The sequence below is a fragment of the Cololabis saira genome, chromosome 6 (assembly GCF_033807715.1).
Source record: "Cololabis saira isolate AMF1-May2022 chromosome 6, fColSai1.1, whole genome shotgun sequence".
Classification (NCBI taxonomy): Eukaryota; Metazoa; Chordata; class Actinopteri; order Beloniformes; family Belonidae; genus Cololabis; species Cololabis saira.
Genome location: NC_084592.1, coordinates 17,446,249 through 17,462,043, shown reverse-complemented (window position 1 = coordinate 17,462,043; position 15,795 = coordinate 17,446,249). Strand labels below are relative to the sequence as shown.

Genomic DNA, 15,795 nt, shown 5'->3' with positions numbered 1-15,795 from the left:
ATGAAATACAAAAATAATCATAAAACACATACAAAAAATTAAATAAAAATACTAAATAAAAATATTCCAATAAAAATATTCAATAAAAAAATTAAATAAATAGAAGTGACTACAAGTGAAGTCCGTAACTCAGGGGGCAGCATCTTCCTCTGACAAGTGTTGGCCTGCTGAACACAAAGTTCTGCTGGGTTGACAGAAATGTAAAACATCACATAGATATGTGATAGAAAGGCCATTTATAGCACTAAAAACAAATGAAAAGAGCTTAAAATGGATTCTAAATTCAACTGCGAGCCAGTGGAAAGAATAGAGGACAGGTGTGAAGTGGTCGTGTTTCTGGGTACTTGTCAGCAGGCGAGCAGCAGCATTTTAAACAAGTTGCAAATGATGTTGCAAAGCGTAGCTGATACCAAAATAAAGAGCATTTCAATATTCGAGCCAGTAACTAATGAAAGCATGGATGGCTCCGCCAGATTTTAATGTCATTTAGGCATCTGTGGATGGATTCCAGGGCGCTTGATGAACAAGGCTTGATTGGCATAACTTTAATAACTTTTTTGTAAAACCTTGGCTAAAAAAGGGTAAATGAGACACTGGTCCACAATTAGAGAGGACTGTAGGGTCAAGATTCGATTTTTTTCAGCAGAGGCCTCCCCACGGCTTGCTTAAAAACAGTTGGTACAGATCCTGAACCAAGACAGCTGTTAATAAACGAGCAGAGACAAGGGTCCACTGTGCGAAAAACCGGTTTCAGCAGTTGAGATGTCCAAAGGAAAATTGCTTGGTCTCAGCTGCTGGACCACTTCAGAGAGGTATCATAAGGACACTGGCTCAAACACATTAAACACAGCAGAAGGTGCAGGAGAAGAACATATCAAGGCTGTAAGAAGTATTATTAATGTTCAATCTTACAGAAGCCACTTGATCAATAAAATGTTGATGAATAGACCTCTAATATCGTTTCTATACTGTGCCTAGCAGTTAAAATGTTTTTTTTTTTAATGTGTTAGTTGAATGGTGATACATTGACTTCAACTTTGCAAGCAGTTTGTCACAATTTGAGGAACAGAACGTAGAAATTCGAAACTAGATTTCAAGTAGAGCAAGGCACATTTTTTACAATGACATATAAAGTCCAACTGACAGGTTTATGCTGTTTCTGATTATCGTACCCTTCTACAATCTTCACATTCTTCTTGCAATTTATTTGTTGGAAACAGCTACACAAGGGGCAACCAGTATCCTATTTTTCTGTTTATTTTAGTCTGGACCCCCCCCCACTATTCTGCTCTTTTGAAGCGCAGTAGCAATTGCTGCAGCAGGTTTAGAATAATGTCGGGGTGTATGCCTGGCTGCATGCTGGAGAGCCACCGTTGATTGTTGACTTTCAAACATGTTTGCTCTCTCCAGGAATGCAACAGAGTGAGACAGACGGAGTTATGTAGACACAAGCCAAGAGTTTATTATATCTGGAAGATGAAAGTAGAGCCCCAATTTGTTCACAATTATAGTTTTTTTTTTTTTTTTTTTCCATTTGATGAGTACAGCCAGTAATAGATAAGCTTTTGTTATGACTGTGCACACAAACAAACAAATATTCATTCTTGGGTTTGAATATCAAGACTGCTTGTAATATCAATCAGAATGTAACTGCTTTATAAACCACTACATCTATTTCTCTCTCTCTCTCATATATATATATATATATATATATATATATATATATATATATATATATATATATATATATATATATATATATATATATATATATATATATATATATATATATATATATATATATATATATATAGCTATGGAGATACATATAAAGATTTATACAGCAGTTAGATTCTTTAAACCCAACAAGGAATATTTGTTTATAATTTTCTTTCCTTTTAAAAAGTATTTCTTATACAGAAAGATTTCTTATACACTTATTGGGATTTGAACATGTGAATTGATCCTTAATCACACAAAATGGAATTTACTATCTATTTACTACAGGCTATGGTTATCTTATTCAACCATTTCATAAAAAAAAAAAAAAAATTACAAGAAAATCATGCATCAAATGTTCAATTTGACAAATATTGTCTTCTACAGGATCCGTCTACCGTCTAACCCTGTGTGTGTCTTGATGTTCTCACCCTATGGTGCCATATACATACAAAATGTAAACAATAGAATTACACAAATGAGAAAAAAGGAACCAATAAAACAACACCAAATTGAACTGCTGAAAACTGTTATAAATGTCATATTAATAGCTTCGCTTCTTATCTTTATTCGCCTCTGAGCCTGAGAGTGTGTTGTGCCTTTATCCCCTCTTTGGGTTTTAAAATCTCCATTTCTCTTGGAGCTTTGAGGGTGTGTGCTCTGACAGAATGTCAGGCAATTAAACAGTCATGGCTCATTGAGCTGGAGGTGGGCCTGCTCCTCCAGGCTCCTCTATATGCAACACAAGAAATGAGTACAGGCACTCCCTGCCATCCTTTTCTCATTCTTTGACTCAGAAACTTAGCTGTAAATCCAGACAAGAAGTTCTTATCAAAAGGACACTTTAAACCATTGTCAATTTCCACAAGGCTGAGCAGTGTCACTGTCATGGGTAATTATCCTGTGCCAGAATGTAAACGAGGACATTGTGTGGGAGAACAAAGATGCTTTCTTGCGAGAGAACTCATCATGTCCCGGCTCTGCAAGGCCTCCTGCAGCATAAAAACAAATGGTGTCATGCTAATGATGACATGAGAAAGCTAGTTAGTGAAAGACTGGCACTTTCACACCTAACGGTACCGCACAGTGCAGAGGTACGAAAAATAAATAACAGGCACCAGTTTCAATTAAGACATACAAGCCTCAGAAAAAGCTTCAGACAAAACCAAAGTCACAGTGTTTTGATATTTCTCAGAGGCAGTCGGCTGAAACACCTTCCAGAGCTTCTAAGTCTTTACTCATTAACGGGTATAAAGAGAATTGCATATCGTGATCAAGTGAGGACAAATGTTGTACCTCGTCGTAATACTATATTTATGTTACAGCTTTAAGCCGTGTCCCACCTACTGAAACCCAGCTTAATTGCTACAGAGGGAAGAAAAAGTATTTTGCCACAAATTGGGAACTTATCTCTATTTAAGTCCCAAAAATGTCACCAACACTATGTGCTTATGCTGATGACACACAAATAATTTTAATTTCTTATTCCTTCATCAGAGACTACTGTATATAACAAGAAGTGGACAGAGCCGGTATGATGTCACCCGTAGGTTTTCTGAAGACTCGGTTTGAAGCACGTTTTCCTAGTCTCTGGACAACGCCACATTGGTAGGATTAGCAATCCAAAAATGGGCAGAAATAGGAGCCCTACCCAGAGGTGTCAAAAGTATTCACATTCATTACTCAGGTAGAAGTATAGATACTAGAGTTTAAAAATACTCCTGTAGAAGTTGAAGTATCAACTCAAGTTTTTTACTCGAGTAAAAGTATAAAAGTACTGGTTTCAAAACTACTTAAAGTATAAAAGTAAAAGTAATGTAAGGGGGAAAAAAGCCATTAACGACAAAAGCCATTGAAAATGAATGCATCTTAGTATAATGCAAATATATTAAAGAACCATATATGTGTACTATTGAGCATTAACATGTGTTTCAGAGAGCAGAAGATATGATGACTAGTTGCCTATAAGTATGGTAATGATGCAAAAAGTCAAACTTCAGAGGCATGTTATCATTTATCCTAACCTTTATTGGAATGTACATCCAAGTTTAGTTGCAGGAATCTGAGGGAACGGATGTAAGAACAAAACTGGACAAGAACATCTGAAACAACCACAAACAAATTCACTCTATCCGGATGGAGCAATTTAACTGGATAGTTTTTTTTAAAGGCCGAAATGAAATAGAGTAACGAGGCTGTTTTTAAAATGTAAGGAGTAAAAGTAAAAAGTCGTCTGAAAAATAATTACTCCAGTGAAGAATAGATAACCAAAATTTCTACTTAAGTAAGGTAACAAAGTATTTGTACTTCGTTACTAGACACCTCTGGCCCTACCTAACAAGATAGCTATTGTAATCTGTGATGCAGTTATTATTTTTTCTGATCATTTTCATTTCTGATGTCCCCATCAAAGGGATATTTCAAACCAGCACTGACGGAGCTTAAGCCAGGGATGCAAAACCTCAGATGATGCTCTACTGGGACCCCTGACTAGCTGACACCGGATAGCTGACTGTAGGCGTAGAGATTAGGGCAAGATTAGTCAATCTGGAACGGTCCAGGTCAACCTGCAGGATGACTCAACTGTTCAAGCTACTGCCAGGGTCCAGCAGTTAACTTTCCTTTGTAACCCCAGCAGCAGCCTGGCTGAAAGCTGCTCATGGGTGATGGTTCAGTACTGCAGGAGTTCATTGCTGCAGGCAGCTGCTGCTATGCAAGGTTTTTTCTTACAGGACACTTCCAGGTCAACTCAGAGCCAACCGCAGTGGTCTGTTAGTACAACCAGGTAGGTCCTGATTCGGTAACAGCCAGCAATACCACAGAATGCAGTGCAGCTGTCAGTCAGGAAACCATGCTACTGATTATATGCATAAATGTAGGTGTACTTCCTTTACTGGGGGTTCACGAATACCCGTCAGACGGTAACAGGGCCGACCCGCTCCTCAGTCCCCTCAGCGGACATGTTTCCATTACACTGTAGTGCCACACAGGAACCACAGACCGAGAGATGTTTCTAGTGTTTTTTTTGTTTGTTTGTTTGTTTTTTAACATGCTCTGCAATGGTAGCGATTGAAATTAATATTCTTTCTTTTAATATTCAAGCTCTTCAATAGTTGTTTAACTGGCACTTGTTTCGTTCTTTTTTTATTTACTATCCTTTCCCTTGGTTTGCAGTTAACTGCAGCAATATATTTTTCTCTTCAATAAAGTTTTATTCTGTTCACACAAAGTGAATAATGACCACAAAACCAAGTATGCAAATAAAGTAGAGTAATCACATTTCAACTATGTCCCTCCCAAGATGGAGGGATTGCCACAGCGGAACTATGCAGCCCGCACACAGATTTGGCAAAGTTCTTTTTTATACAGGATGCCCTTCCTGATGCAACCCCGCAAGCAGGAGGAGAACACTCAAACCTCACACAGGCGGAATCAAACCAGGGACCTTCTGACAGGGAGGTCTGCACCGGCCACCCTGCCACTGGGGCTCAGCACAGAGATGTCCAGCTCCTCCACATGAAGGAGGAGTACACGATAAGGATACCACCTAGGCACTTCATTTAAGAGCCATTGGGGGACAGGCCTCAACGTTGACCCAGGACTTGCTAAAAGTGTTACGTTTCACACTTGGTTAGGAATTGGTGGATGATATTGCTGGCAACAGCTTGCCCCTCTTGGGCTTCTTTATTTCTCAATTTCATTCCTTTATTATGGATGAATGGACACAGTTGTGGTGGAGATAGTTTTCAAAAGACCAAAACAACCAAGTTAAAGGTCAGATAGCATTTAGAATTTATAGACTGGAAAAAAATGCGGCTGTATCAATTCTTCTTATTGAAACAAACTCACAAGATGTCATTTTTTTATATAAACATTAAATTTATTGCATGATTCATGCTCTATTCTTCCAAGTTTTGACGACACTATTCATTTATTAAATGAATAATTGGAAAAACCTATGAAAAAAGGTCACATGCAGTGTACCTGAGATGTTCACGTTTGTCCCAAGTCAACTCGTATAGGAGGATTTATTGTTGTGCCTTGGCTTTAGTGATACACATGACAGAAGAACATTGGGATTTATTTAACCTAACTAAAACATTTTTTTTTCTTTTTCATGCTCCAATAATGATCAAGGGTCAGTAGAAACAGGCCATTCTCCAACACTAACAGAACAAACTCAAATAGCTACTTTTACTGCTTTTTAGGCGCGTTTCCACTAGTGGAGGTTCCACGTAGATTTTCGGGGCCTCGCCATTTGAGCGTGTCTCCATTACCAGGAATGTCCCCGTAAAAATGACCTCCAGGAACCTTTACGGGGCAAAAAATGAACCTGTATCTGGAGAGGTACTCAAGTTGGCCAACAGGACCCTCCTGCTGGGGGGGTCTGTGCTGATCCGGCATTTCTAAATTATGTTCAGCACTCTCACATGAACATAAATAACGTGACCACAAATCATTTAACCATTTGGACCAGGGACATTTTGCTACGAGTACATTTAATTAAGTCAGATATTAAATGAAATAAAGATGGATGGCATATTACACCAATATAAAAGGTCCAGCGGGGTTTTTTCTTTCAATCTCAATCGCTACGGCCGCAGTGTATGTTAAAAAAAAAGTTTCGTTTTCTTTTTACCTTGAACTCCTGCTAGTGGAAATGCACCTTAAGTTTCCTCAAGGGGTTAAGGCCCTGTCACACCTTCCAGATCTAGCCAGCGTACATTTGAAACATGTGGTGAAAAGGTGCACTTTGAATAAGTTATTGTTAGGTTTTGCATAAGCACGACTTATATGTGGCAAGGTCATCAAAAAAGTTTGTGAATGCACAAAATTTAATGGATGCATGCCAGCACGTGGCTCAAACGTCCCACAAACGTCGGGCCATAAGTTATGCAGTTGTTGACATGCGTTCACACAGGTTGGTTATAAGTTACTCGTAAGTCGAAATACATTCGAGATGATGTGTAGAGTACTTATTTCTAACCTGTGAGTAATGCACTTTCAACCAATGTTTAACTTATGTTGCACTTATCTCCAACTGTTCCGGACGTGTAGCTTCCGGACATGAATGACATGAACGTGTTTTCCAACTTACATCAATTGTATAATGGTGAGTTGGCAGCGATTTAATGAATTGGTTGATAAAAATACAGTTCACAGGAGGAACCTGTCATTACTCACCTCCAAACTTTTTGTTAAGCAAATGTCCTTCTGAGAGATGGAGGATCAGGCAAGCCTGAGATGAGAATATGGATGGAATATGGAGCCAAGAGAAGAAAAGGTAAATGAAGGAGAAGGAACTGAGTGAGACTATGGATCCGGAGGGGACATCAGGTTGGTTTGTGTGACCAGCTTATGGTTGAACTCCACTGGCTTAGAGTAGGTAGAGGCCACAAACGCGGCCACTGGTGCCACTGAAGATCCCGGGGAGGAACTTGCATCCTCTCCATCAGAGGGTGAGCCTGAGGGTGAGGGTGGGGATGATGATCTATACTCCTTGCATTCCCACGCCAGAAGACTTCTTGGCAGCATTCTTTGAAGTTTTCAGCATGATGGTGAGGTTGAAACTGCAACTTCTGCGACATTTAGTGCAGCATTTTTAAAGCATAAGACGGTATGGATCATTTACAGTGTAGACTATCGTTGGGCATAAGTTTTAAAAGCCGGCAACACGGAAAGCATTGGTTAGTATAAGTCATCTATATGTTATCAAAACGCTCTTTGTAAGTTTCCACTGTGTTATGCAAATGTTATGCACATGTCCAAATTGTTATGAATATGCTATGTATAGACTCAAAATTGCTGGCTAAACCGTCATGGTGTGACAGGGCCTCAACAAAAGACTGGCAAATTCTTTATTCCATAAAGATCTCTTGATTGTTGCTTCTAGCTTTTTTTCTAATTGATAAGAAAACAATATTCCAATTTTCAACTAAAACAAACGATGTTACGATATATATATATATATATATATATATATATATATATATATATATATATATATATATATATATATATATATATATATATATAAATAATGATATACACTGTATTAAAGCCTCCACAATAAAACCATACTGTTTTGTGTCCTATTATTTGATCAACATGGATAGTGGATTTTGCTGCTCGTATCTGGTTTAGCAGAATATAGCAAATATGTTTCCAATGAGCTCCACTCTGTGAGGAACTCTAAGCGGGCTGATTGCCCGGATATTCATGACCAATGTAAAGCCCCTTCTGGACCAATTTACCAGATTCTGTTAGTAATACAGGATGTGTATTACAGATTTCTCTGCTCTTAACAGCTATCGCCTTTTCATGCTGGGACAAAGGAGGTTATTTCCTGATTGGTTGGGCTCCCTGTAGGAGCTCAGTCCATTACCGGAAGAAATTAGGGTCTCGGAATGGGATATATTTCGACGAGAAAGAGTACTTGATGGGAGCACCTGCTGAATTGCAGCGAGGACTCTTGATTTGCTAAGCGGCACTACAGTATGCGTCCAGCAATGCCTGTTGCGTTAACAACTTGACTGCAATGATTCCCGCATTAGAACCCAAAACAAATCACAATAAAACATCTCAATGTATGAAACACTGAATCCCAGGAGAGATGATAATGACACCGTGACAACAGATGCCACGTACCTTTGGGATTAACATGTCTCATCGCTTGCTCACTAGAAATCCTTAGAACACCGTCCAAAGACTCCCACACACCACTGAAGCACCATTTTTGCTCCCAGTCTTGCAGCAGGAATTAGGAACAAACAAGTAACCCAGTAAACAAACATTAGTATAAAAATAATGAATCTTACACTGTGTTGCATTGTTCTCCATACAATCCTCTGGTTTGCAGCATTAAAATAGAGAAACAAAGATTCTTAATTAATACATATTTGGTGAAAGAAAAGAAACGATGAAGAGAATCGTTTTATGTATGAGATACATTAAAAAGACATTCGAATTGGTTAAATTGTGAACAGCATAATGTTAAATAAAAAAAGGTCATTTTTTAAAGACAAAAGAGCAAAGAATGTCTTAGTGTGAAGTTCCAAAGGCATTTGATTTTACCTCTTTTTCCCATCCATGATTTATCTTATAACATAAATATGTGTAAATATTGAGATAACTGATTCACTTTACAATGATTTACGTTGAAAAGGGCTTGACTTCTTAAAATAAATCCATGATGAGAGCCAATACCCTGATGCAGCATTTCTGGCTTCAAGGTTGTCCAAAATGGAAATCTATGTATCGAGATCATGTCAAACAAACATACGGATAATCTGAAAATAAAAGGTGTGCTTTGAATCAGGAATGGAATCTGCCTCACAAAATCTATCCATCTCCTCTCAACCTTTTCTTTTCTGTTTGCCAAGTACACAGCGACGAGAAGGGCGCTGATGGCGGCGCATCGCACCTTCTGCTGCTCTCTAGGGGTAAAGCTGTTGATTCGTTAACAAACACAAATCGATAGAGGGGCCTGAACGGAGGACGAGTACAAAGAATTAATTTCCGGCTCTTGAGGCTTACGATGGCAAATCAGCAGCTTTAATCAACAGTGTCAAGACAGAAAGACAAATGATGTTTACACTGAAGCAGTGTCTCGTCTGAAAACAGCAGCACTGGCTTTGTGTCCTTACCAGTCTGTCTAAGCTCGTGCCAGCTGCTGTGGTGGGCCGCTCCTCTTGGCTGTAGGGCCTGAAACGGGCACTGAAGACATCCGAAACACCACGAGCAGACCTTGTGATTCCTGCGGGTTTTGGCTGGCCACAACCTTGAAAAACCTGCAATTACAAAAACACGGGCACCCAGCTGTCAGCGGTTTCAATGACTCTGGACGGAGAAAATAGGGAGAACATGCTGTTTTGTTAAGGTCTGCAAAGTATTCGCCCCACACTACCGGTGTGACAGTGCTCTGTGTCAGGCTGAGGCGACCGCATTGATAGGTGAGTCAGCGAGGAACTTTGACCGATGCTATTTCAGACGGCAGAGTTTAGTTTTTACGGGCTTTTGGGGAAAACTCCCCATATAGTTAAACCATAAACAAAACTGCATCTGTTGCATGGGAAAGTCAAAACAACATTTGGCTTTGAACGGGGACTGCCGTCCAAATCAGTTTAGGCAGAAAAATATTCCTTACAACCACCTATTTCATTTTATTTTTTTTCCCCTCCTGGTTGCAATTTTGTGGGTAAAGAAAAATGTTGTAAAACTCAGGAAACACATTAACTACTCTGTTAGCTAAACTAAGATTATCTGACCAAATTGAAACGTATAATTCAAATACAAGTCCTAAAGTTGGACATAATTAGAACGTGTTGTAGTGCACACCTTTGGTGCAGCACTACACCAGCAAGCTCCTTATTCACTTCGGTAAAAAGTAAAATAACTTTTTTATTTGGGAAACATGGCTAACGGACTTACCCTGTAGGAGACCTGGGGACTGTTATCTTGCATATTCATGATGGCCTCCGATATCTTGACATCAATAGGGTCCATGACTGATTCGATGTTGAAAGGCCCTTCCAGCCGTTGCGCCACCAGCAGCATGGCATCTGTCACGGTGGGAAAGAGTTGTGGCATTAAAAGGAAGAAAAGGGGCAGCGGGGCAAACACTCAGTAACTGATACCAAGAGACTCAAAAAACTACAAATACACTGCACACAGCCATCAGCTAGCGAGTTTCCACATCACCATTCCCAATCCCAGCAGCACCTTGCTCGTGCAGATTTGCGATTTTCCTTCATTTCTCTACACCAGCCCATGTTTTATATGACTCCACTTTAAAAAAAGTTGGAATGATATCGAAATTAAAGAGTTCTTCATCCCTTCTTTCTTCATAAACAGTCTGACCCCACATTGTTCTTTTCTTTCCCCCCACCCTTTGTAATATTGCCATTCCTCCTCACAACACTTAAAGTAATACTTCAGGGTTTTCATTGTTGAATTGTTTACTTTTAAAATTCTCTACAATTTTTTCATTTGAAATTTTATAGGTATTTTTTCTTGATTGCTGACAGGTCAGGACTGCAGACAAAGTTTGATCCCCAGTTTACGGTTCCCATGCCTTGAAAATAAACACCCAGAATCCTGGTTGATCTGACCATCAAAGGCCTCCAGTGCTTGATGGTTCATCCCAGTCCTTGGAAGTCCTAGACAAAGTTAACACTTCTATTTCTACAAATATTTCCCTCAGTTATCCCTTGGCGATGTGATTATACCAGTTTTGATGCAGCGCTGTCTGAAGAATTTGAGATCTCAGGTGTTCAGCTTGTACCCTGAACCATTATTCTGTGAAATTCCCCCTTAATTCATTCAATTGTTTAATATTAATTCACTAGAAGAGAATAATTAAGTAAATTCCTTCCATTTTTCTTTAAGGTAAGCATTATCTTAATATTTGATTATTTAATCATGGGGTTGTTGCCATGTTTGCTTTTCAAAGACTCCTCATGAATTCATCATCACAATCACTTGTTAATCACTAGTTTTAAATACATTTTTCACCTGTTTCCATAGCACCTACTGGCTTCTACCAACTTTTATTTTATGCTTCAGGCTTGACAGACAAAACTGACTTTCCTGTTTTGGGGGGTTGTATTTATTTATTTTTTAGCCTTTCTTTCAGGTTTGTGTAGGCGTTGTGAGTTTGTACAGAAAAGTAAAAAAGTCAAATAAAAAGCCGATTCTCAAAGTGATTTAACAATTAACAAAAGAGAAGAAACACAGATATCAACCTTGTAAACAACTTTTCAAGAGATTAGAGTTTGAAACAGTGTCCTATGTATGTTCATTTCTGACTGCAGTATTGTCAGTTTCCACCGGCTTGCTCATCGCAGTCCTTCAGCTGAATTGGGAAGCACGAATGCTTCCCGTGGAAAATTAAATTTTTATGCACATCAACTCAATCACGTCAAAAAACAGCACACTGTGCTGATGAGTCATTGATTTAATAAAAAGAAAAAAAGTGAAAGCCCAGCACATCAGCTGTGAGAAGGTCAGTGGTTTATTAAATTGTGCGGACACAAACCAGAGGGCCTTGTTGAACATGAGACACTTGCCATTAGTGCCTCTACTTGTTTTCATCACTTTCAATTACAGCGTCTGAACGGTTTAGAAAAATGTTGCATTCAAATGCTTTCACTTGTTCAACCGCGGATAGTGCAGGATTCAAAATAGCTCAGTTTTGTAAGAGCTTAAGTGAGTGTATTCACATTGTCTTGGATCGATGATGACATGCTCTTAAGCTGCCAGGGTTTTATATTAAAGGGTCGCTGTTTCTATAACGACAGGCCAGAGTTTCTGCAAACCGGACATCACTGAACCACTGACCCCACTAGTGAGCAAGTTCCTAATCTGGAGACAGACAGACGGTCTGTCAGGACAGGTTTCTCTATCCACAGACCTCACCAGAAGGCTGTCATAAACACTCTACAATTACTCGTAACTATAGCAGGTCAAGCGGTTATTTATACGCAAGAGAAAACGATAACTTCCTAATATGGCCCCGGCTTCACCGGCAGGAAGAGGCCTGTGGGCTTTTTTTTAAAGCTGGCTTTAAAACCCTCTCCATCATAGTTTCAAAAGTTTGGGATAATAGAAAAATTACAAAAATAAAGTCTTAAAGTGTGAATAAAGCAAACTTGCGGTTTTAAACAACAGATTGTTTAAAAGATGTTAAAATAATGAAAACTATGTTCTGTGCAACCACAAGTGAGAAAAAGTTGAGATGAGATGGAAAATGCACAAAAAAAGACCAATAGAAATAACAAAGCTAAGATTTTGACCCTTGCTTTTCTTTGCAGACACAAGACATTACAGATTTGTTTATAAATCAACTTCTCATGTACTATATTAACAAATGAAATGTAAAAAACTTGAAATATCCAGGGTTCATTTGGTCTACAGAGAAATGAATTAAGACTTGATGCATTGTTTTTAAATGTTATCTTTTTTCCCCTCTCTCAGTTTATTCTTCTTGTCTCAGCTTTTTCTGATGCGGTAACAAGCATTTGGCCTCAGATGAGCCAACTCTGCTACCAGCTGTGTATCTGGTGGAAGGCAAGTTACTGTAACTGCTCTGGCTTCGTCAACTAACAGGCAAACAAACAAATGAATAACTCCTTCACCATATGCCAGAATCTGAAATACTTACACTGCCAACGTTAAATTGTGGAATAACATTGAGATGAAGGAACATGGGATTCAGTTAGTGAAGCATGAAACTGAAACACATTAAAAAATGTTTGAGTGGCAACAAACAAGTTCAGAAAATCGCATGAATACTCAGTGGATTGTAAATTGAAGTTAACAATCATAGTCGTTACAGTAGCGTACAATATGTGCATGTAAATACCGGAGTAATGATATAGTGGATTAATTGTGTGAAGGGTCGCCGATGTGCTGCAAAGTTTAAAGTGAGAGACACTTCCTTAGAGAACCGAAGCTGCGGGAGGAAGTCAAGCTCAGTGGATTGATGTCCAGAACTGCAGTAAAAAGGAGTCGACCAACAGCCACCTCATTTTTCACAGCGGAGTTTTGTACCCTTTTATAAACTGTCACCACAAACTGGACTGACTCACTCCCTCTCGCGCCAGAGGACCCAAGGTGCCGACAGCTCGGCTGCATTGTTGCCATGAGGCGTCAACGCCATGAAACTGTAAATTGAAAAATTTAGTAAATGTTGTGAACTTACTCCCAAATGAAGGGTAAACAAAGTCTTAAAAGCTGCAGCGTTCGTGTCTCATTTCAAATCTCAGCAGTGTGGCTGTACTCTGATGACTCTGGCTCCTTTTCCTCCGTTCGTGCGGTTCATTTAATGCGGCTCTGAGATCTGTCAGTCAGCGTCTGCCAGTCACGCTCTGAGCAGCAAACCTTGCTCACTCTCTTATGATTTGGAACTCTAAATTTATAGACATTAGTAATGCTTAGCTGGGAGTAACAAAAATGCATATTTATTTTTGTTTTACTCAGACTTTAACTGTAAAAAAGCAGAAAACACTGAAAAACAGGCCAACGCTGCCAAAAACAAGCAAACAAAAAAACACAACATCTGAATTACACTTCATTTCTATGATATATGTCCATTTTTTTCCTTCCCTTTCTTTTATTCTTCCGGGATCTTTAATGGTAGAAGAAGAAAAAAAAACTACACAGCACTGCTGCAGCTCTGACTCAATTTCCTTTCCAATTATGTCAAATTCGGAGCCTTTGAAGAGCTCTTCTGTTTGTTTACAGTGTGAATTGCAAATGGCCTGTAATGCTTGCAATCATAACATACAGATTGCGTCGGTGACAAATATTTTCGTAAAGTAGTTCCTAAATTGCACCCTTACGCAACCATATAGTCTAAAAGTGCAGATAACACTTGACTCTGTGCAACAGTTATGCAATAAATATTATATTTTCTTATTACTACGTCTGTCATTCAGCCTTTGTGCTGTCCATATGGTTTAGATACTACACTACATTTATTTTGAATGCTTTTTTAAATGAAAATCCCATGCATTTTGTCTTGCCATACAGTTTTTCTCCCAGAAATGGGAGAAAAAAGGAAAATCAATGCAATAAGTGGAGAGTCTTCTGTTGTTCTGAATGTTGCATTTAGGACATATCTATCTATTTTCTGCACAAAATAATAATAATAATAAAAAAAACTAAACGTAACAGATAAGAAAGAATACCTGAATGCAAGCGTACAGTTAAAAACTTTCAAGTCCAAATACTGAAAATGTAGGTCAACAAATCCAACTGGGAACAGCTTGGGGTTTTTTCCTTTTTGGGAAAAAAAAAGGAAAAGTGCCCCCAGCATCAGACGCGCTGGCAAGCTTTCCCAACAGTGGCGACTTATCAGCAACTTATCAGACGGGATCAACAAACACACATCTGAAACTTTGTCTTCCTACATCGCTGAGGGAGAACAGCAGAGACGTGAGAGGCGAGACGCGCGAGAGGAAGACGACGGCAGAAGAATAAGAATCCTTGTTGACTGGGTTGGTATGACTTTGTTCCCCCAGAATCGGGCCACCTGCATGGCACATGAAAACTACCGACATGGAGAGTTAATGACTATCATTTACGTGGAGTACATGAAGCCCGGTCCGTTGAGGCATGGCTGCCACACTGAGTGAAATCTTCACAGCCTCACTTTTGCAGCATTAAGATATGCCGCTTTTTGAACACGACAAAGGCGTGTAATTAGATGCATCTCATCCTATTCTGAACCAGGTTTCTTTCATTTTTGAAAACAAATGGAGCTTATTGAACACAGAAAATGGACAACTAAAAGTCACAATGACATGTCACCACAGCATGACTGAAGAAAGTTTTCTTTGAAAGCCTAATGTTCCTGCATGTGAGATGAAACATGCTTGCATGCTCTGTCTTGCTTAACCATAGCGAGACCTGGACAAGGTAATTTTACTCTGAGCATATTACTCTGGGTTCTGTCTCTTCAACAAGATTGATGCCCTCTTAAAATCAGGCTATGTCAGCCAGCAACAACCTCCAGCAGACAAGGACAAATAGGGAAAGTGAAAAGGCCCATCCACGGTGCTTCGCTCGTCAAGACTCTCTCACAATGAAAAATGGCTCCAGTGTAATTTTGGTTCCGCAAAACACAGCTCATCTACTGTATATGGTTCACTCAAATGGCTAATAGTACTGTGAAAAACTGAAAAAAAAACACAAAAAAGTACTTTCATACCAAGAGGGGGTTATTTTTTATAAAGAATTTGCCAGTCTTTTGTTGAGGCCCTGTCACACCATGATGGTTTAGCCAGCGTATGCTGATGTTCAAAATCTATACAGTCTATTGAGTCTATACATAGCATATTCATAACAATTTGGACATGTGCATAACATTTGCATAACACAGTGGAAACTTACAAAGAGCGTTTTGATAACATATAGATGACTTATACTAACCAATGCTTTCCGTGTTGCCGGCTTTTAAAACTTATGCCCAACGATAGTCTACACTGTAAATGATCCATACCGTCTTATGCTTTAAAAATGCTGCACTAAATCTCGCAAAAGTTGCTGTTTCAACCTCACCATCATGCTGAAAAC

General features: G+C 39.1%; 1 protein-coding gene across 1 annotated transcript in view; it reads right to left on the bottom strand.

The window, feature by feature from the left end:
- The window catches only part of LOC133445902 (glypican-6-like), a 106,352-nt gene that overhangs the window by 24,377 nt on the left and 66,180 nt on the right, over positions 1-15,795 (bottom strand). The window contains exons 5-6 of the mRNA XM_061723426.1: positions 10,150-10,280; positions 9,366-9,509 (exon numbers count right to left, since the gene is read on the bottom strand). Of these exons, the coding sequence (XP_061579410.1) occupies positions 9,366-9,509; positions 10,150-10,280 (275 nt within the window). The remainder of the gene's footprint in view (positions 1-9,365; positions 9,510-10,149; positions 10,281-15,795) is intronic.